The 22,466-nt window shown below is 42.5% G+C and overlaps 1 protein-coding gene across 1 annotated transcript in view; it reads left to right on the top strand.

The window, feature by feature from the left end:
- Positions 1-1,361: 1,361 nt before the first annotated feature.
- The window catches only part of igdcc4 (immunoglobulin superfamily, DCC subclass, member 4), a 53,237-nt gene continuing 32,132 nt past the window's right edge, over positions 1,362-22,466 (top strand). Inside the window, exons 1-2 of the mRNA XM_035151875.2 lie at positions 1,362-1,831; positions 20,772-21,083. Coding sequence (XP_035007766.2) covers positions 1,768-1,831; positions 20,772-21,083 — 376 coding nt within the window. The 5' untranslated portion in view covers positions 1,362-1,767. The remainder of the gene's footprint in view (positions 1,832-20,771; positions 21,084-22,466) is intronic.

The following is a 22,466-nucleotide window of genomic DNA, read 5'->3' as shown; positions in this document are numbered from 1 at the left end:
TTACAGCTTGACCACAATCACAGAGGACACAGCAATGCTATTAGTTTTCCGATGCAATCACATAATCTGATGGCCCAGACATTTGCTTTAATCAGACACCTGGGAAATGCATCCATCCCGTTTCATTCCATCGGCTCAAATCAATCTTATATCAGTATTAAATGAACACACCGAGATGGGAAATCTGGTGGACAAGCTATTATTATCAAAGGTATCTCCTTCATTACTGCTGAATATGAAGAGCTGTCTTTCTGCCGTGTGTTGTTGGCGATATGCAAAGCACTCTATGCACGCGTGTAGTGCTGTAGATCAGTTTGGAAATGAAAAAAGAAAAAAACCAAACAAAAGGAGCCTGTATTCAAAAACACACTTAAAAATTCAAATGGTGCGAGATGACTCCTTGATGATCTGTAATACATGTTCTTTTCATCCCAGCAGGCAATTTATGATCACAGGTCACATCATCAAAAGCTGGATATTGCACTTTTGGAACAGCTACAGTGTAACAAGTAGCAGCTCTGCCTTTCCCTCCCCTGCTTCCTCGTGCTGCTCCTGGTATAAGTGATGCTGCACAAGTCTTTGTCTAGTCTGGGGAGGCTGGGCTGCAGCTGGCTCCTATACTATGTGGTTTCATGCAAAAGTCAGTGGGTCCCTGAGCACTTGGTGCAGGAGGCGAGCTGGTTGATTGATTGGGACGCCCCCTCCCTCCACACACACACACACCCTCCTCCTCCTCCTCCTCCTCCTCCTCCTCCTGCTTGTTCTTGCTCATGGAGAACATGTGCCTCCCCTGCTTTTTTTTTTCTTTTCTTACCCAGAACTGCTTAATCACACAGGAGCGTCCATGCAGCCATGCATGGATGTATGTGCACAAACAAAGGTGCAGGCTCACTCACACAGAGGAAATAAAACACACACACACACACACACACACACTCTCACAAAGGATAAATCGACAAAGATATGAATGAAATAGTTTTAGCATGATGTGAAGACAGGGTTCTCAATGAAACATGTGCATGTGCATGTGCATGTGTGATGCTCGCAGTCTCCAGCACTGCAGGGTTCATTCAGGGCAACATATTAGCAGTCATTACAGATAGAGACCATTCACCACACTTGGTTTTTTTTTGCTCTCGCACAGAATGAAGCACATTACGCTATAAGCAATCCATCGTCCCAGACACACACACACACACACACTGAGAGGGAGAGAGACACAGAGAGAGAAAGAGAACGAGAGAGGGGGGCGCCTGGGTAAAATATACATTTTGACAAATTTGATATGAAGTGTGTGAGCAGCTCTTTGCGTCGATCCCCCTCCTGAGTTGTTGGTGGAAGGCATGGAGCCGAACAAAAAGCAGGAGGGGTGTGTGTTCGGATCACCAGCAGCTTTTCAGGACTCCAGCGACGAGCAGCCAGCCAGTGTCTGGCGAGCGTGCGTGCGCGCGTGCGTGCATGCATGTGAGTGTGTGGACCAGCAGCCAACACACACACACACACACACTCCTAACATTCGTTCGCAACATGGCGTTGGAGCGCCGAGAGACACGACGGCTCTGCCCCTGACTAACGCAGCCGTGTTGTGGGGAGAGGAGCCGGAGGAGCGCGTGGAGCAGAGAGCGCCACATTCGACTCTTTTTCTCTTTTACGCACCACCGGAGGACACAATAGCGGATTCCTACATATGCATGTCGCTGTAACGGTATAGCCGCTCGTTGTATAGACGCACGCTGCTGCCCCGCTGGTGGAAATCAAAGGCTGTACATGGCGGTGGAGACTATTTGGCTGCTCTGTCTTCTTTCGCTGCTTTCTGGTCCATCCGAGCAAGGTAAAAAAGCGCACACTTTCAATCATGTGTGGGGTTTTTTTCTTTTTGTTCTTCCACAGTGGAGTGCATGTGTGAGGCAGCGGGCCACTAAAGTGCAGTTACTCACAACTAAGTGGGCAGGGGAGGAGAGGAGAGGGGCCACACTGGGTGGATTTGCACCTTGCACGGTCCGATATCTACCACCCCTCATCTCCCGTGTAATAATACCGCGCTCACCTCATGTGGCCTCTCCGGGGCTTATGGGCTATAGTGGTGTGCTGTCACTTCATGGGTGTCTCTCTCTCTCTTTCTCTCTCTCTCTCTCCCAGGACGCGCTGCGAGGCTTTATACCAAGTCGCAGCACATTGCTCAGGGAGCAGCCTCTGAATGCTGCCACAGGGCGGCCAGAGGGGTTTGCACTGGGCCAGGGGGGGGGGAAGTATGGGATCAAGCGGCAGGAACAGGGCTCATTATAGGATGTAATGTTTGTGTGGAGCCTCCTGGAAGAAACAGTCTTTAAAGTGTTGCTTTGCCCACAAACATAGTCCGAACTCTTCCTCTTAGTGGGATGATCTTGAGCTGCTCTGCTCCTTGGGACGTCTGGTTTTGGGCCACTGGCTCAGAGAGTCAAGAGTGTGTGAAAACAAAGACATAAACAAATCATAAAGTTACACAGGGAGAGATGATGCACTGGAGCTGCGAATTGGAGAGAGAGGAAAAGTCTGCCCACACAGGAGACAAGGAGTGGGTGAGAGACTAGCCAGAGGATTTACATGACAAAGACCCATGTAGAATATATCAGTGGAATCTGTTCAGTTAAATGTAGAAAATGATTCAAAGAAGATGCGATATTAATAAATGTCTGCCAATGCTCTCCATTTCTGAAAAACTTTATTAAGCTATCGTGTTTGCCTCCTGTTTGTCCTGTGGAATGACACCTGACAACAGTCGTGCATGCCAGTGAGAAATCACTGAACCAGGCTGCAGGTGAAGAGGCAGATTAGAAGCAACAGAAGTGATGTCGCCAAGCAAATCAGACCAATTACCTGCAGCGTGTTGCCCAAGTTACATTTGCACAGATCTGTAGGGAGTGAAACGGGTGAAAAGCAACCAGCTGTCATCGCACTGTGCAAACTGTGCTCAACTGTCATATCGGAGTGCTCTGCTGTCAAGTTTTAACTGTGTGGCAGCAGTTACAGTTTAAGCAACCCAGCATTGACAGGTGTATGTGTTGAGAGAGAGAGAGAGAGAGAGAGAGAGAGAGCACACGATGAAACTTTATGATTTATCTTCTTTGGTTTGAGCGCTCCAAGAGCTGGCGTTCATACTCGGGCTGCTCAAACATTTGGATCGATGAGATTACTGCTGAAGACATATCTTGAAATCGTTGCTGTTTGGTTTACAGCTTGTGCTGAAATGATTATTTTTGATAGTTGATTATTTGTGTGGGGGGATTTTTCAAGCAAAAACCACCAAAGAATATCTGGTTACAGCTTCTTGAATTTGCTGCTATTGTTTGCCCTGTAATCACTACTATTGTCTTGACTAGGGTTTTACTCTCATGTTGACATGAAACATGATTCTGAGGATGCCATGTACAGTCTGCTTATGGAACCACATATACATTCACTAGATCCAGATTTTTATTTGGATCTGCAATTAATTTGCAGAAAATTTATAATAGTAAGAGTAATAGGTTAGAGGCAGGATGTAAAGTATTAATTCTGCTGCTGAGATCATGTGTTTTGGTTTACAGCACATCGACACGGGTGTCAGCCCTTAGCACCAAAAACTCCCTTGACATCTTTGTTGGTGTCTGCTTGGTGTCTACCGTTTTTTTCATCCTGACATATTTGTTATTTTTCATTTTTGCATCTGTTGTTACAATCCTGGGGTGGATCTTCTGCTGTGTTCTCATTTGGGCCCATTCGGACAATTTGTCGAGTTTTTACTGGGGGCAAGGAGAAACTACTCAAAGTCCGGAGCATCTCAGTGTATGTCTGAAAGCAGCTTTACAAACAGACAGTGGTAGATTAAAACATAACCTCCTTGTAGTAACACATATATTATTCAGTTGAAAAATAATGTGCAGGTCAACTGATGAAGAAAATAATAATTGGTTGCAGCTCTACATTATTGTGGAGGCTAAAAAAACCTCTGCGTGATATATTTATTGAAAAGCTGTTGAGTAGTTGTGTTTAGTGAATACAGTTGTTGCACTATTCGAAGTGTTTCATTCCTAATTTTACCCTCCTCTTGTGTCTGCATGGGGTTCACTCGCAACATTGATATGCTGCTGCTTCAGCCCCGGTATGTCATGCTCTGCAGTGGTCTCAACCCACAGTGATGAGAAATGAAGCAATACTGTGCACAGGGGTTGGTGTGGTGTTGTTGAAAAGTCAAATGTGTCAGAATGGATATATCTGTCTGATATATTCTCTGAGAAAGTACGTCCAGGTAGACACCACCTCTCACAGACATACAAAGTGCCATCCTTTCCCTTATGTCCCCTTAGTCATTGTTCAATTATGCAAATAAAGGCCTCAAAAAGGAAGCAACCAGAGGTAAAGCCCCCTTGATTTCCATCTGTATGGTAGTAGAAGGTCAGCGGATACAATTTATATAGAGTGAGATTACGATGGCCCGCAGACTCCAGCAGAGACAGAATAAGGAATTACTCCCCTTGAGATCCTCCTGACAGGAGAGTGAGTGCCACACTGGGGGCGATCACATCCAGATGATGAAATCACTGGCAGGTAAATGGCGATTGTGATAGAGGTTCGCCGGCGATAAGAGCGAAGAGGAAATTGATTTACTTGCACTGCGAGATTTATCACTGAAAAGTTGGTACCAAACAGTTGTGGCAGTCTGTTCGGCGAAACCAAACGCTTTGGAATTGATGAGATGTCGCGTTTATATAAGAATAGATTATTTAAAATAATGTAAACAAATCAGATTTAAATCCACTGCAATAATTAAGAGTTGCCATCAAAGTGTTTTGCTTCAGAGGAAAAAAAAAATCCCATTTGTATTCATGAGCTCTGCTGACAGCAGCATCATGCTTTGTGATCAAATGAACAAATTAGTATGTATTATTAACAAATAATTACTCTGCATTGGTTATTATTATTCATCAAGACTAGGGAACAACACAGTCATGGAGGGCGACGTGGTGTCTGCTGTCTCTCTCCTTGTGCTCTATTTGTGTGTGTGTGTGTGTGTGTGTGTGTGTGTGTGTGTGTGTGTGTGTGTGTGTGTGTGTGTGTGTGTGTGTGTGTGTGTGTTTTGCCAGGTTTTGAAACTGGAGCATGAATGTCGTGGGTGTTGCTGGTGGTGGGAACTGAAGCTGGTAGTGAGTGGGGGCTGGGGGTGATTCTGGGACAGGGATGAATTGGACGGGTGCTGGTGGGGCGAGTGCGAGGGCAAGGGCCATTGCTACATCCACAAACAAAGAGCTTGTCTTGTCCGTTCTAAAGATCAAATGAAAATATGTCAGCCTCACTTAACACATCTCTGGCAAATGAGTGAGTGTGAGTGTCTGCGTGTTCACATCCCATGAAGCACTGCACAGTTATTAATGGAGACAATAAAAAGAAAAACATCTGTAGTCCTGCAAGAATTTATGAGCAAATGAATGTGATTATCGCCTTTGCTCTTTTTTATACGCACATGAAAATTGTAAACACAGTTGCATGATGAAGTGGAGGCGGGGGATATGAGAATAATGAGTCCATTAACCAAATTTCCTGCATTATTCTCGATTCTCTGTGATCAAAATCTTTGCAGAAGTACAGATGCTTTTCTTTTTATTGTCCCCATGAATAACTGTGCAGTTCTAATTCTTACCTCTGCCAAGGAGGTTCTGTGTTCACCCCTGTCTGTTTGTTTGTTGAATCAAAGAGGGTTTGGTGGAAGGATGTGGTGTGGGTCAGGAAAGAACCCATTCAAATTGGTGCGGATCCAGATCAGGGGTTGGATCCAGGACCTTTTCCTCACCCTCTTTAACATTATGAGACAGGGCCCAGAGAATAACTCAAGTATCTTGATGAAAGGAAATCTGTGATATTTTGGGCCTTGGTGGAAGTATGCACTCTACTGAGTGACATTCTGGTAATGTCTTGTGTCCCTTTTCCTGTACCAGCAAAAGTTGAATGAGCTCATATGATGCTATTTCCGGACTGTCCAGCTTTATATACACAGTTGTGTAGTTGTGAGATATCCACTGCAGTGTAATATGCCTTGATTAAGGGAGGAGAGTACTTCAAATTCATTATCTTTCCTTGTACCAATACCATCCATTGTCTAAACTGCTTATTCTGAATGTCAATGGGCGAAACTCCAGATAACCTACAGGAAACCACAGACACAGAGAGAGCAGGGCCAAAAAGAACCACACCCAACAAAACGTTCCTTATTCACAGATCCAGGAGTTATGCAGCAAAGCTATCATTCACTATTTTATGCCATGTGGTGAATCTAAGGCTAAATCCATGCTACTACATTTTTGTTTGAAAACGCATCAATTCTGCTATGGATCCATCTGGCGCCTCCACTACTCAGACTTTTAGAGCTGCAAAAATGCAGAAGTTTGGAAAAGCTACAGGCATTGTTTTGAAAACTTTAATATTATATATTAATATATTAAATATATAGACTGGCCATCTTTAATATAGACGGGCAGAAATGGAGATGTTTGGAAACAATGACGTAGACGCTCGCAACTGCTTGCTGATTGGGTCTCTTCGGTCACGTCACAACCTTCCCTGACTCATCAGGCTTCTATCACACGAGCTCCTTCCAGAGGAAAACAACAGGCATTAGCCTTGGCAACCAGTTAAAAGGCACTGTGAAGCTCCGTAAAGCCAAGGGGAGCTGCAGATTCAGGCGATAATGCTCTGATAATTCTATTGGTTCATCACTCTCAGTGTCCTCTGACACCTTATCACGCTGATGGATAGATACCTCAGTATGTTGTGTGCAGGAGGAGATGGGCTGACTTAAAAATATGTGTAATGGTAAATGTTTCTACTCTTTAACCAGTTCAACAGAAATGTTTTATTACTTCCATGTGCTACTGTAATGAGTGGTAATATAATAATGTTACGAGTGAATTATCCTTTAATGAGCCTCAACTACATTGTTTTTTGAGTCCCAGTGGCATTTTGCTGTTGCAGTGGATTTAATGATATTTGATTTCAAGCAACGATTACAGTTGATTTTGTTTTAATTTTAGTTTGTGAAATTCAACTGAGTAAAAGTGAAGAACGTGAGTGGAGTGTGACTTTAATGTCTAATAATAAATGAGGACCCTTCAGCTTGACAAGTTAGGAACTGATCTCGGAAATGAGCTTGGAAATAAAACTTGCAGTTTCTTCTGGCGTTCGCCTGCATCTCTTCTCAGCTTCTCCACCCAGGACTAATTGATAAGATCATGTTTTCATCGTAGCCTCGTCGTCCCTGGATAAACTTGTAACGTAGCATTGTACAGACAGACGAAGTTATATCCTCATATCTAAATGAGCAGCGTTTGCTCACATGCTCTTGACGAGCCTGCGAAGAGTTTGAACCTGCCTGTCAACGACACCACGCTGCTGAAGTCTTATTTTTAGCTTGCTTTGAAATCCCCTCAGACTACCTCTGCTTGATCAGTTCTGGGACGGATTAAATTCCTTTTTTTTGTATTATTATAAAACAGATAAATGTCGGTACAACTCCACACGTTATCTCTGAGTTTGTTACAATGTGATTCCTCCAGTGTTCTGAGGTCAGACAGTGTCATCTCAGCGGCCTGTTTCATACAAAGTTGATATTTCCATGGAACACCCGAGGAAATTGAGCCTGTAGGAATCCAGCTGCTGGAGTGACCCTGTGCAACGTTAGCCATGGTGGTGGGAGGGAACTGTGTTTTTGAGTCAACCATTTGTTCCACACACTCCAACATGGTGCTGTGGGGCAAAGTCCATCCTCCAACTTAAATATCATGGAGATGTAAAAGTTGCACAAGGGGTTACATTTTTGACTCTGCACTGTCTCAAATGAAGATATTTTAAATACAGCGAAGTTGGCGTGTTAAAATGCAAAAAAAGTCTGAAGAAGGTGGTTTGTCGTGACATTTAAAATGCAAGTTTAAGCACAAAATGCACAAATACCAGTCTGCAGCACAGTCCTCTCACCGTTACAAAACTTGCATCACTAACTGTGATAAAGTGGAACGCGCTCATGACGCATGACACTCCTACCTGTGCTGTAACTCGCCAGATGTGGAACAAACGTTTCACAGCTGACGTGTAAAAGGAATTGGTTTATTTTCGAATAATCCTCTCCTTCTGTGTTTTCTTACACTGTGTTGCCTTCAAGCTACAGGGCTGTCAAAACACTAGGGCAATGTGGAGTGAAGCAGGCCAAACGCTGAAATGTGCTTAATAAATAATTGATTGTCGGACAGTTCCAACAATATACCAAAACAAACCTGAGTGATCACACACTTGCATCATCATTGCAGCTTGAAATTTGAAATAGAAAGTGGCTGTGCTCAGCAATAAGCTGACAAATCTGACATATATATTTATGGCTAACGTTGCGTAACACTTGCAGCAGGAACAAAGCAGCATGGGCATTTGGAGTTTTCTTTCCATGCAACCGTTTGAATATAAATTCAATATTCTCTTAATTGTTGATCTCGGGTTAGTCTGCCAAATAATCTGATTAAAACTCATTTGGCTTCGTAGATGATGGATTATGTTCCTGGGTTAGGCATTTACTTTATATCTACATGGTGTCCGGCATCTTACACTGTTTATATCAATCACATTAGTGAACTGACAGCTCATGTTATTCTGAGTTGGTAAACCGAATGATTGCACTAGGAGCTGCTTTCATACAGTAAGTTCCCTGTATTGCTTGGTATCAGTTTCTGCTGGTTATCTCTCAGCTGACTGCTTTGGTCTGATTATTTCATCCGGCAATAGAAGTATACCATTGATCAAGTGGTAGTGGTACTTTTGGAGGTCATCCTCAAACATTTTTATCTGTATAACTAGCATTTGAATTAAGTTTATTGGCCATGAGCGCGTGCCCAGCATGCTGGGGCGCTGTGGGTGTACTTAAAAACATAAAGACTAACAAATGGAGCTTTTGTTGTGGGTTGAACTTCCTCAGCCACTGCAGACAGAATATCCCCTTTTTAATGAGTGAATCAAATGGTTACTTCCACCTTTAGTTCACCTGATTAGCGTTGTGTACGTCTCCTCCTGAACTGTACCGTCATTCTGAATGTTCAGACTGGGTTCAGCTCCAGGTTGTTGTGTCTACAGCGAAGGGCCAGCTGTTCAACCTCCCGTATAGCAGCAGCTACGGAATATTAAACACTGAATTTGCAGTGGGATGTACACTGACTGTAGTGCATTGACCCTTACTCTTGCTCTATGTAGCTAATACCTGATGCAGTTCTGATATAAATAAATGATTCCGTGCCTGTTTTCATCTCACTCACTGTGTTTACATTATTACAATATTTACCCTAAGCCAATAGTCTGAAAAAGACACTGCCGTTTCAGAATTTTCTGATGACTAGAATGTACATTATGTTATAATGTATATTATGATTTGGCACTATACAATACAATTGAATTGAATAGGATCGTGATCTTATTAAGACCTGGAGTATTCTGACCCTATTTGCATTGTGTAGACATGTATACATCTTAATCAAATAATAATGCCCTATTGGAGTTCTCACAGCAGTTTGCAACATCGACATATGATTGTTACCAACAGTTTGACGACGATCTGAGTGTTAACAGGATGGAGTTGTAGTTTTTTGCAAAATTACAAAGACAACACCCAAAATGGTATACGTTAACGTCGTACATTAAACCATTCCAGGTTGGGGTTTTCAAACTGGCATAGTAACTTCTATTCTTCAATGTCTTGTACTGAACACACCAACTTAATAACCTAAGGCAATTTGATTTTTAAATAATGTACTGATGTAAACAGTGCTTTTAATTACTATGTTCTAGTTGTTAGCATCATTTGAACTTTCCCTGTGTTCAAACTTCCCTCATCCCACTTCCTCATTCAGTAATTCTGCGAACATACATCCTCACATCTCTTGAGACTTGAGACCGGCGCTCGCTGGACAGCAGCGCCTGTGGAGAATAGCTCATTACATATTAGTCATAAATTAATTATCTGCGTGTGTGTGTGTGTGTGTGTGTGTGTGTTTGTGTTCGCAGAGGGACATACACCCTGTGTGCTTGCTTGTGTGTTAGTGTTGGTGCATCAGCTGCGATTTGTGAGTGTATCTTGATCTGCTCCCCAGAGAGTCCATGCTAAATTAGGATGCATATTATTTAAAGATGCCTTGGGCTGAGTTTCAGCTGGGTATATTTGTGCAGTGAATATGTTGATTTTTCATGGTGCCCTGTGTGCGCCTTTTCATGCTGCCAGGGAGGCAATCTTAAGCACAGGGGTGTTTGTGTGAATGCAATAGAAGTCTCACGCTCCATTTTGTCTGCAGTGAAATCGAATGATTTACTCTCATGGGATGTGGATGAGTATTTTGTCAGTTCTAAATAGTGTGACTGCTACAAAATATCTGAATATCTGAGACCTCATGAGCTAATGAGTGTTTCCTTTCAGTACCTGTATGTATTCATGACTTGCCAGGGTCAGATCTGTGGTAAAGGAAATACATTTCTTCTTTCCATCTAAATCCTTCGACAGAGATTATACAAGTATGAAAAGAATGATTACATTTGTGTTATCTTTTAGATGAGGTTGTTCATGTTCTAGCTTATATTGTTTTCTAATGACATTTTTTGGGGTTTGTCTATCTAAAATAATAATAATAATAGCCTTCTGGATTTCACATGGGGGTGTTAGATATACAAAAGTTGCATTTTGACTCTTCACGGCAAATCATGTTATCATGACAGGATTTATACAGATGGGCGTGTGGGTGATTTGGAATTTAGCCCATCTGACAAGTCGAGCTACGTTTCATGTATAAAGTGAAGATTGATTTTGCAACATGCTGTTACGCCACCTTCCTCTATGGGGGAAAAGCTTTATAATTCTGCCATCTGATAAACTAGTACTCTAGCTTGCATAGCTTGTGAAAAAAAAAAAAGCTTTATGAAACAGCAATTCAATTTTGTGTATGTGTTTTACTGGCAATGGAGCTGCCTTTATTCATGTGTGATGACATATTCTTGATTTGGTTAGGTTTTTTTGGTGAAGCAGCTCTTTAATCCCAGGAGCACAAACTAATATTACAAAATGACAATGATGCAATTCAGACAGATTGTGCGATTCCCTCCTTTTGGCTTACTAGGTCACTGAGGTTTGCCACACCGTGTATCTGATAACTGTACATGATGGGATTTTGAGCAGATCCTCGAGGCAGGGTCACAGTTACACCGTAGGTGGTTCACTCTGTATTATCCGAGACTTATCCAGCAGCCGCCTGATCTAATCATAACCTCATTTGAATTCTAGCACAGGCTCCATCCATCCCAACTTCATTGACAGTGCTGGCAGTTTGAAACATTATCGAAATGTAAATTGTACGTTAAGAGTGATCAGTTAAAGGTACAGCAATGTTTTGTGTAATGAGTAAACAGAACATTACAGTAAAGCTTAGATGGAATCATTATGTCAAGCCACAAATTAATTTTGTTTCTTGAAAATGTTCAACCAATCTTTTATTCTGCTAAAGTAGTTTGATCTATGTGTGTGTATTAATTTTGTTACGTCTTCAGGACCTAAACACAGCATAAACACTGAGTACAAGTAGACCTTAATGGGACCAAAGCTTGGTCCTAATGAGGCAAAACTTAATTTCTGAGGTCCTACAGGTGACAGGTAAGATGTGAATTGTTGTTCAGGTCAAGGATCAGGCAATCTGAGACAATCTCTATTGTCAGACAAGGAATTAGTTTCAAGGGACAATGGCCAATATTTTAGCGCTTCTGGTGTGGACAACGGATATCCAGACCAAGACTCTATCTTCTGTTTGCCACTGTTTACAGTTTGACTATAGTTTATTTTATCGCATGAGTTGAATGTTTGCGATACTTCTTAAAGGTGTTCTAGGTCCAGGCAACATTTTGGCTATGCTCTATTAACAGCTATCCACATATGAATGCAGATAAATTAAAGAATCGATAGCCTAGTGCATTTCGGTCCATTTGTTCCGGCTCTTTTGCTCTCCACACTGACGTCAGCGGGCAACCGAAGCCTGCTCAAACGTGATTGGTCAAACTAGAAACAGAAAGCAGTATGGTAGGTCACGAGGTTCACATGCATAGATGTCAATGGAGGGCTGTTCTTTAAATGCGTACATGCAGCCATCATACAATAAACGACAGAGGTTTAAAAATCATTTGAGCGTACACACACCCTTCTCATTTACGTAGATGCAGTATATTACTCACAGATTAGCACATCTCGCTAACATCAATGATGTAAAAATGTAATCATTGAGAACCTAGTGTGAGCCTAATATGTAAAGCCTGCTTGCTCAGTGCACGACACCTTCACATATTTCATTTATCATCCTGACCTTGGGTAAGATGCTCAACCCTGAACCTAAAATACAAGCATTACAAGAATTCAAGGATGAGGAATTTTTTTTTCGGACTCTTCTGTCTCCTATCTTTGGTCTATTTTTTCCATAGAATACCTCCCAGTATGTCTTTCTGCCCTGCACACTGGGAGTGTGTTCCCAGTCTCATGCACCAGTGCCCCCCCCCCCAGCCACACATTCCTGTTTGTTCATTGTGCTGCTGCGTGAATACACAGATTCTGACTCAGATCTCCCGTTTTACTCCCGTGTTAGTTTTTATTGCTCGCTTTGTTGACTCATGAAAGTGGGCCTGGCACTTGACATGGCCATGTGGAGGCCCCCACGCTGCTGTTAGGTCCTTCCTGCGGGAACGTTGCTCTGTGATTGGATGAGGAGGACTGGGATGAATGAGCAGTGTACGTAGAGCAGGAGGCATGAGGGACTGCACTGGTGCCCCCCCTCTCCTCATCCTCAGCTCCCTTTCTCTTTCACACAAGTCTAGTTTGACCCAGGAGCCATGTATGTCTCACCACAACACCTCGTTTTTCATTTAACTCCTTCCTGTCCCTTCCTGTTACTCTGGCTGCAAGAGGACGGCCCCTGCATGACGTCGCAGTTTGTGAGTGTTTCATTACTTGAGCAAAATCACCAAAAATGTATAGATTCCATTTCTCAAATGTGAATTTCTGCCGGTTTTATCAGTCTTCAAAGACAGATACGAAAATAAAAGATGGGGAATTTGTCAACTAGTGCTTTGAGAAATGGTGATGGCCATCTTTTTATAAGGGAAAACAACCAATTGATACTTTGAATGGCACTCAGCCGAGGCACAACAGTTCCCTTTAATTAAACCACACATTCACACACTCAGACATCAGTCCTCTTAATGTGTGATTTTTTCACCAAGATCCATGAACTATTCCCTGGGAAATGGGTGAAAATGTTGAAAAAACGCTGCAATGTGGAAAAACAAAAGTGTGCATGGATCCGCCCCCAATCTAAAATCTGTCAGTGTTTGTTTTGTGTAATCTGTCTTACAAACAAAAAACATACGAACCAACAAATGGATTGGGGTGCAAACATAACGTACTTAGTGGAGGTAATACAATATTCACAAGATGAATCCATAGTGGAAATAACGTCTTAAAACGTCAATAATATGCTTTAAGGAGGTAATTAGATGGTCATGGTCTTGATTTGTTTGGCTTTAAGTAAAAGTGAAAAAAATGATCTGGAGGTCAGGAATCTAAAGCAGCAACAAAAGAGTTGAAACAAATGCCTGCAACAGTTTTCCATCAGAGAAAAAACTTGCAGCCATCAAAGCAGTGCTTTTCTATTAATTGTGCAGCTCTGTACGTGTAAACTCAGTGAACCCTGCAGGAGAAAAAAAAAACTTAGTCAGAGAAAAAAAAGAAGCTCCCTTATAGTGAAAGTGATTGTGTGTTTGTGGTTAGGATGACAGGGTGTTGGAGGAGCTCTGCAGTAGCCTATCATCATGGGAGAAAACACAACTGGAACGGTTAACAACCAACGCCACAGCTGTTCAGATTGTTGAGTGATTCACAGCCTCACTGTGGAGTCAGTGAAATGTTTCGCCCTCCGTATGAATCTCTGCTTGTCTGGAAAACGGAGCGTTTTTTCTTAATTTGGCATCATGTGCAATTAAAGCTCATAAATAGGATTAAATGCACAGCACGTTTCAGACAGCTCCTTAAAGCCAGAGACGAAGCTATACACGAGATAAATGTCTAAATATAAACAGTGGTTTCTCGCCGCTGCTCAGGCATTTCCACTCAAACACTGAAACATAAGAGTCTCTATGTCCCTGCAGGGTTTTTATTGCAAGCTGCCTCTCTTCTCAGATTATCACAACTGTGGCCTCACAATATCGATTTATTCACACACCGGGTTGTTTTTTTGGGCCACAAGCAAATGACAGGGCTTTTTTTTTTTTTTACTTTCTTGTCAATGTTTGGTAATTGAACTTTCAAACGAAAACACTGCTGTAACAACAGCTGGACACTTGTTGAGCCTGGTTTGATTTTTGGTCGGTGGCCTCCAGGCACACACACAGACACACACTGCTGCACACCGGTCAGTACTATCATTCTGTCCCTGTCCACTCAGCCTGTATCAAGGTTTAAGTAATGTCCTACAACCCCATTTTTCCCAACACTCACCACCTTTATGCACAATACAAGACATTGCGGATATCATGCAGCAGGAACTTGTGCAATTATCTACTGCCGCCGTGTCAATTTAGCAGATGTACAAGGCAATCTGGTTATCACAGCTTTTGAGTGCTTAGTGGTCCCTCTTCACAAAAGTGTCTGTAATCACATTTCGCTGCTCTCTTTCAATTGCGTCTCAAGGCTGCTCCAATCTTATCTGCACTGCTCAGTCTGCTTGGTCCCTTTCTTTGTCTCCTCTCTTTCCATTTCTTAACTCACATTCTCCACCTTTTTTTTTCAAATGTGTGACCTTGGCTTTTGTTCATGCAATACTTTAGCACTTGATAGCTCCCAGTCCAGCTGGAGTTGTTCCTTTATGAATGTCAATATCAGTGTGGTGGTGGTCTGTCCACCACCTCGGTCTAAACCGTGGTAGCCAGATGTTCTAGTTTGTCCGTTATTTTTTATTTAAAAATATCTAAAAATTCTGTATATGTCATTGTTCCACATTTAGTGCCAAACTGTCTCGGTGAAACAACAATCCAAATTATAATTATATTGTACTGTTACACTTCAGCGCTTACATATGTTTATCATGTTCTGTCCCACTCATTATTACCTAATCCCATTTAAACACAGAACATGGAAGGATGGCTTCTTCCAAAGCTTCACTGGGTGTGAAAGAGAAAGCCCTCAACTGTCCCTTACCCTGATGAGAACAGTGGTGCATGCAGAGGTGCCCACATGAGTGCATGCATGGGTCCCAATGGTCCTGGTTGGGAGGTTTGAAAATCAGGTCACTTTAGTCGAGACTGAAATATAAGAATGATTGGATAGATTGTCATGATGTCTTGTACACGTGTTTATGGTTTCCAAAGGATTACCCCTGACTTCCCTTTAAAGACATGTTGATAACTCTTGGATGGATTACCATGAACTTATATCTGTTCTGTTCAGGATACATTAACTTGAACTTTTCTTTAAACTGCAACATCTGTTCAAAATTAATTTGTACAAAAATGTTGTACTTTTGTGATTTGTAGCCACAGACCTATGGAACTCATGACATCCTTGTCAGACTCAGCTGTTAATTGTGTTAAGTGATAATATACAAATGATTGCATGCTAAAACAGTTAGATTAGCATGGTGTTTGACTTTGAAGGGCTTAGTACACTGGGGTGTCAAGATTTTTCACACACAACAAAAAAGAGATTTCTATTTTGGAAGGAGGTCGACTTTTTTTTTGTACCTTGTAAAATGGGAACGGTTTCCCGTGCTACTTTTGTCAAATGAATAAGAGTCACTGGATGATACTGAAGTCATTACTTTTCCTGAAGAAGGTGGCACAAATCAACTGGAACCTTTGATTGAAAGTGTTCCAAATATATCACCGGGGATATGAATATTTTTGATGATTTTCTTAAAATACTGAACTAAGATGTTATCACCTGCCAAGCAACGTGTGAGCATCCTAGCATGTGGACATTTGCAAATATAGTGTCTGAGCCGGGATGTCTGTAAAAACCATTTGCTTTTAGTGTATTATGTTGAAATTGCAGTCGTACGTTTTGCTTTTAATATACCCGATTGTTAAAAACCAGGATCATGCCCCTCAGGACATGATCACCACTGTACTACCCAAGAAAAAGCACCACTGTATGTTGTCCTTGGGTAACAGCTTTAGGAGCAAAGTTCACCTTATTTCCTGAAGCACCCGTTTTTGGACCCTTTCAGCAGAGCCTCTTTGTGCATATCTCGACATCCCGACAGACATGAGCTATTGTATCGCTTCACGTTAGAGGCGGTGGAAACCTGAGCTGTGGCCTCAGGGTCATGGGGCGTCCATTTTCTGATGACAGTGAGCTGGACCGGGTGAAGAAATTGTCCCTGTGCTGGGTCACTCTCCTGCCTGCTCCTCCTCTTTCTCCTTTTCCCCCCAAATGTATTTTTGTGAATAGGTGATCCATTAACAGGAATGGAGCTGCGAACTAAGTGTAGATGGTATAGAGAGGTCTGCCGTCCTCGTTTCTCCACCTGCCCCGGATTTTTTTGTCTTTTATTTTTTTTTAAGAGTGACAGAGAGTGTTTCTTTGCCTAGGCGCTTTTCATTTGTATCTCTTATGTGTTTTTTGTTGTGCTCAGGATAGCAAGGTCTACAATTCAATACAGAGGTTTTTTCAAAGAAATGTTCTGCTAATTGCCTCTTCTTTAAAAAAAACACCTCCTCCAAATGACTCCAAATGTCTCCATCCAGACAAGGACAAGAGACAACTACAAACAGTCAAAAAAGCATGCCAGGCCGGGGGTGATAAAGTCTACACCAACTATCCATCATACCACAGAACTAACATTGTGGGCATGTTCATTGAGCTTATTCTCCTGTCAACATTGTAGCCGCCATCGTTGTTGTCTTGTATGGCACGTGTGAACAAAGCTGTGATGTCATCATTTCCCAAACACTCTGTTGCACATTGACACACGGATACGGAGAAACCTCAATTTAGAAAATCGGCTCTCTGGAAGCTGTTTGTTAAATTATTTTGTTCACGTGTGAAAGAGAAGCCCCCAAACAAAAAAGTTTGTTTTGCAAAATCACCCTGCAGTCCATCCATTTATCCATCTGATATCCAGCAGCAACATGGTGATTTATAATAAAATTAAGGGGATCATACCACTGCTATATTTGTTCTTCATCCTCATTACTGCTGTTGGCATTATTAGAGAGCTATTACAAATCCAGATCGGGGAGAGAGCCAGTGTCTTAATCATCGGCAAGTTTATTTTGTTGAACGTGTTTGATTCCATCTCCTGTCGTCCTTTAATCTCTATTTCATCCTCTCTGCCTTTTGCAAACCGCTGTCCTCTCTCCACCCAGAGAAAGCTATGAACCTCTTGGCGTGGTGCCATCCCAATCCATTCACTACAGCTCAGCGAGAGCGCACAGCCGCTGCTGTCTCCCGGAGTGTGTACCCTGTCCTTCCATCGGCTCCCACTTGTACAGTTAAATGGCAAAATGGCCACTTCACACATCCCCTCCTCTTCACCACGCCGTGTCCTCATGAGACACCGGCAGTCACGGTGCGCTTGTGTATGTGTCTGCCTTTGTGAAATGGGTGTTTGTGTGGGTACACATCCGCCTGTATGTAATTTACTGTGTGTGCTGCTGCAAATCTAGGGCACGTCGAGGCTCCTGGTGCATATGTGTGTGAATATGGTGCGTTTTACTCCCAAATGAAAAGACCACAACTTGAAATATGTGATACTGGGTGCTGACCTTAACTCTTTTAAAGGATAGTCGTGCTAGCATTTGCTTCTAAACATGTTTCTTTGTCTTAATACAAAGAAAATCAATGCTTTCCTGCGTTTTCCCCCCTGTTTTGCTTTTACCTTATCACATCTTTTTCCAGTTTTCAGAAACATAATGGCTTCCATATCCAACCCAGAATGATCCCCACCTCTTGCTAAGTGAAACCATTGACAGGGGGCTGGGAAATGGCTGCTAACGGTTTAATGACTTAATGAAAGCTAATTAGTTGAAATAAGGAGAGAGGAAGAGAGGAGCCAGGGAGGTGAAGTGTGTTAGTGTGTGTGTTTTTGGGCGCGCTTGTGTGCAAGTGTTTCTGCTCCTACAAGATTGCGTGCATATTTGAGAGTCCTTTACTTGCATGGGTCTGTGTGTGCATATGTATGTTGTCTCCGTGGCAGGTGTGTGTATTTGTATGTGTGTGTGTGTTTTTGTGTGTGCCCAGAGAAAAGTGCAGTAGCTTTTTTCAGCATTGCCCAGCCTCTTCATCAGGAAGTGATGGTGGGGGGTCAGGCCTCATTTAATCAAGGGAAAAATTCCATCTCCCATTAACTTAATTAATCCAACGCCAGAGAGAGAGAGAGAGAAGCTGAAAGAAACCTGTGTGTGTGTGTGTGTGTGTGTGTGTGTGTGTGTGTGTGTGTGTGTGTGTGTGTGTGTGTGTGTGTGTGTGTGTGTGTGTGTGTGTGTGTGTGTGTGTGTGTGTGTGTGTGTGTGTGTGTGTGTCTGTCTCTGTGAGAAAATAGTGTTTCCTAAGCTGGATTCACAAAGCGGTTTGTCAAATGAAGTGTAGAGGGGGTAGATTAAATGAGATGACTTACACGGGCACATGTGAAATCATGTAATGACTTCATGTAAAAGACATTTCATTTGAATTAACCTCAATTCACACTATTTGTCAGCTAGAGTCAAATCCGGTTTTACAGGAGGAAATAAACAAGTGGCCATTTCTGCAGCTGCAACTAATTTGTAAGCCCATGTATTACACGGTATGTAATGCAACATATTACACTAATGAGCACTTTTACCTAGAGAACCTTAAGAACCTTTAAAATGCAAAAAGTCAAATAAAATGATAATCAAATACAGATTATAAACGCTTCAATCGGTTTTCCACCACACAAAAAAACAACAACACCGCTACCATCTGAGTGTAGATCCAATGGGCTTTCACTCCCTGATCCTCGTTATCTTCTTCTTTCATCGTCTGTGTTTGTGTTGTTTTAGTTTTTTGTCACCTTTGCACTTGTGTTATAGCTTTTACAGTTGTGTTGTGGCTCTAAGCAATTGTGTTGTAGGTTTTGCAGTTGTGTTTTGGCTCTAAGCAGTTGTGTTGTAGCTTTTGCAGTTGTGTTTTGGCTCTAAGCAGTTGTGTTGTAGCTTTTGCAGTTGTGTTGTGGCTTTTTGCAGTTGTGTCGTGGCTTTTGCTGTTGTGTTGTCACTTGCAGTTGTGTTGTGGATTTTTGCAGTTTTGTTGTCACTGGCAGTTGTGTTGTGGATTTTGCAGTTTTGTTGTCACTGGCAGTTGTGTTGTGGATTTTGCAGTTGTGTTGTCACTTTTGCCCTTTGTTTGTCACTTGCAGTTGTTTTGGCACCTGCAGTTGTGTTGTTACTTGAAGTTGTGTGCTGGCTTTAGCATTCAACTTTTCCATTTTTTGTGGCCACTGTACAAAACAGATGTTACTGCATCATGTGTAATGAAATATGTGCACATTAAAACATTAACAATATCATCCATGTGTAGAATAATATGTGTAGTCTACTGGACCCTAACACGTTCATGCCCTCTTATATTTCGAATTCTGTCCGTCCTCCTCATGAAGGATAAACTACCATCATGTCAGTAAAGATTTGAAGTTCAGTCCTTTTTATCTCCCATCTCTGGTTCTGTCTTGATCTTTTCCTTCTTTGTTTTTCGTTAATCCTCTCTTTCCTAAGAGCTCACCATCTTTTTCTTCACAGAAACACATTAAAACGGACTTTTCCCAGCATTTACTGTTTTAAAATAGAGGGCGAAGACAGAAAGGGTGTGGGTGAGATACAGTGAAGATAAAGACAGGAGATCAAGAGAACCGTGAGCGTCTTAAAACATCTGGATGCACCGTGCGGAAGGAATAATAATCGGATCGTGTGTTGTCTGATACCAGTGCAAGTGCATTTATTTCCATTTAATTATCTGCATCTTTATTTCAAGGTTATCTTTGCATTCAATTAAATATGATTTTATAAAAACGTTAACCATTAAAAAAATAAGCCACCTTCAAGTATGTGCAGGGTTAAATTGCTGTGGTCTCCTTGGACTGCAGTTTATGTAGCACGCTGTTGCTCATCTCACACCAGCTCATCAATCACTCACCCCAGGACTTCCCCTCTCCCTCTGACTTTAATGTCCTGCTGCTGACACACAAATCCCTTCATGCTTCTGCACTCATTTCATTTGCAGAGCTCCTCCTCCACCTCCTCCTCCTCCTCCTCCTCCTCCTCTGGCCTCCTCTCGCTGTCCCCAAAACACCCTGCGCCTGGAATGCACCACCCCTGTCCATCTGTGCTGCCAGTGCTATTGACTCTATGGAATTTCTGCAGCAAAATGACAAATTGCCAAAGCCAGAAACGGATAAAGTTGGCAAAAAAGCCAAATATGACAAATGAAACAGGTGTAAGGAAGTGACAGTAATAAGAGCTATGTATAAAAAGCATGTAATATTAAATGTATAGTTGAACTGTGATAGTGTTTATAGAGTAATAAAAACAAAAGTGTTACTTTGGAGCTCGGGGCATTCTTGTTATAATCAAATTATACTGACAAACACAGAGAGAGTGAAACTAGAGGGCCATATGTTTAAGAGTGAAGATGACCCTAACTGAACCTACAATGTTGCACAGCTAACAAACTCTCCTTCCTTTCTCCCACACAGAAAAGCCTGTTTCCGTGGAGCTGAGCTGTGGGGCTGGGCCCAGCCATGTAGTGTTGGAACCAGGTTTGCCCCTCTTGCTGGACTGCAATCTGGGGGCCAGCGAGACACCTTTCAATGTCACCTGGCTCCAGGATGGCCAGACCCTGCCTCCGGAGGGGCATCACCTGCAGTATCTGGCTAACGGATCCCTCCTCCTGCTGCCGACCTCCAAGGACGGCCAGCCCGCCCAGAGGTTGGAGGGGGGCTACAGCTGCATGAGTGCCAGTGCCGCTGGAGCCCTCACCAGCAGGACTGTGAATGTGCTCTTGGCAGGTAGGTGTCCAGCAACACCCAGAGCACATTGGTTTATTTTGGCTGCTTTGTTTTCTACCACACTTATAACACATGCAGTTGAGGGGCTGCCAATGCCTGTCTTCATGACCGTGAACTGGATGAATAGAAAGTTCCCCGATAGATGGATGAGGAGGTTTAACAAAGATTACATTTTTTATTTGGGTCAACCTTAGAAGATATAATGTGTAAGATGGTAAAATGTTTTTTTTTATACCATTAGACAGAGACAGGCTAGCTGCTTCCCGCTTTCCAGGATTTATACTATAGCTAAGCTACTGAGGCTACATCCATATTTATACGTTTGTTTGAAAACGCCTCAACTCTGCTACAAATACGCATGATTTCCTCACTACTCCCAAATTTTGAAACTTATGTCTGGTTGGGCAGAAAGGCAGATGTTTGGAAACGCTGACTCACAACCACTTGCTGATTGGATCTTTCGTTCACGACTTATGCTTCACTGATTGGTCAGGCTCCTATCACATGACCTCCTTCTAGGACTAACTGACATTAGACTTGGCTACCAGCGTAGAATGCAACATTTATTATCAATTAAAGGGGGTTGTTGTTGTCTTTGCTATCAGCTGTTGTTGTAAATAATGTGAAGAAATGAGAAGAGCTATTATTTCAGCAATCTGAAATACATTAATTGTCCAGTGGGACGCACGTGCCTCCGTGTTCACACCAGCACCTTGATATGTGTTTTCAGGTGTGTGATTGTGAACGGTACCATAATACGGAGCCAAAACGTTAGTGTGGACAGAAATTGTTTTAGTTTGAAAATGCCATTTTCTAACGAGTATGGATGTAGCCTGCGAGTGGAATCAATCTGCTCACCGAACTGTTCCATTGCCTCAAAGGTGATGATTTGACAATTATGATTATTCTGCATCTGGCGTAATTACCTCTACGTCATTTCCATCACAATAATTGGTCTGTGTCTGTTTGTGTTTGGGTGATCAAAACATTGTTTGTTATGATTTCAAACATTCAGTCGTGTGTGTGTGTGCTCATCACACGGAGCAGTGTGAATCGTCAGATTTGTCAGGGGGGTTTCCTCGCATGGATGGAGATGAACTTGGTTCCTCCTCTGTTGCAGATAAGAGACTTATCCTCTGGCGGAGCCCTAACAAGTGTCCTGGGAACAGGTACATGCTTAAACAACAGTCTGCTGTTCAGAGTTATTTAGAGTGAAGTAGAAAGAGTGGGCGGATATGAAAGGAGCGAAAAGGAAGACGTGGATGTGAGGGACGGCTGCAGCTCTTTAATCGCCCCCTCCGAGGAGCCCTCTTTCTCTCACACTCCTAAGTGGTAGTCTTTATTTAGTCATTAGCTTTGTGTAAAATGAGACAGTATCCTCTT

This window comes from Hippoglossus stenolepis, chromosome 1 (assembly GCF_022539355.2).
Source record: "Hippoglossus stenolepis isolate QCI-W04-F060 chromosome 1, HSTE1.2, whole genome shotgun sequence".
Taxonomy (NCBI): domain Eukaryota; kingdom Metazoa; phylum Chordata; class Actinopteri; order Pleuronectiformes; family Pleuronectidae; genus Hippoglossus; species Hippoglossus stenolepis.
This window is presented reverse-complemented; position numbering and strand designations above follow the sequence as displayed.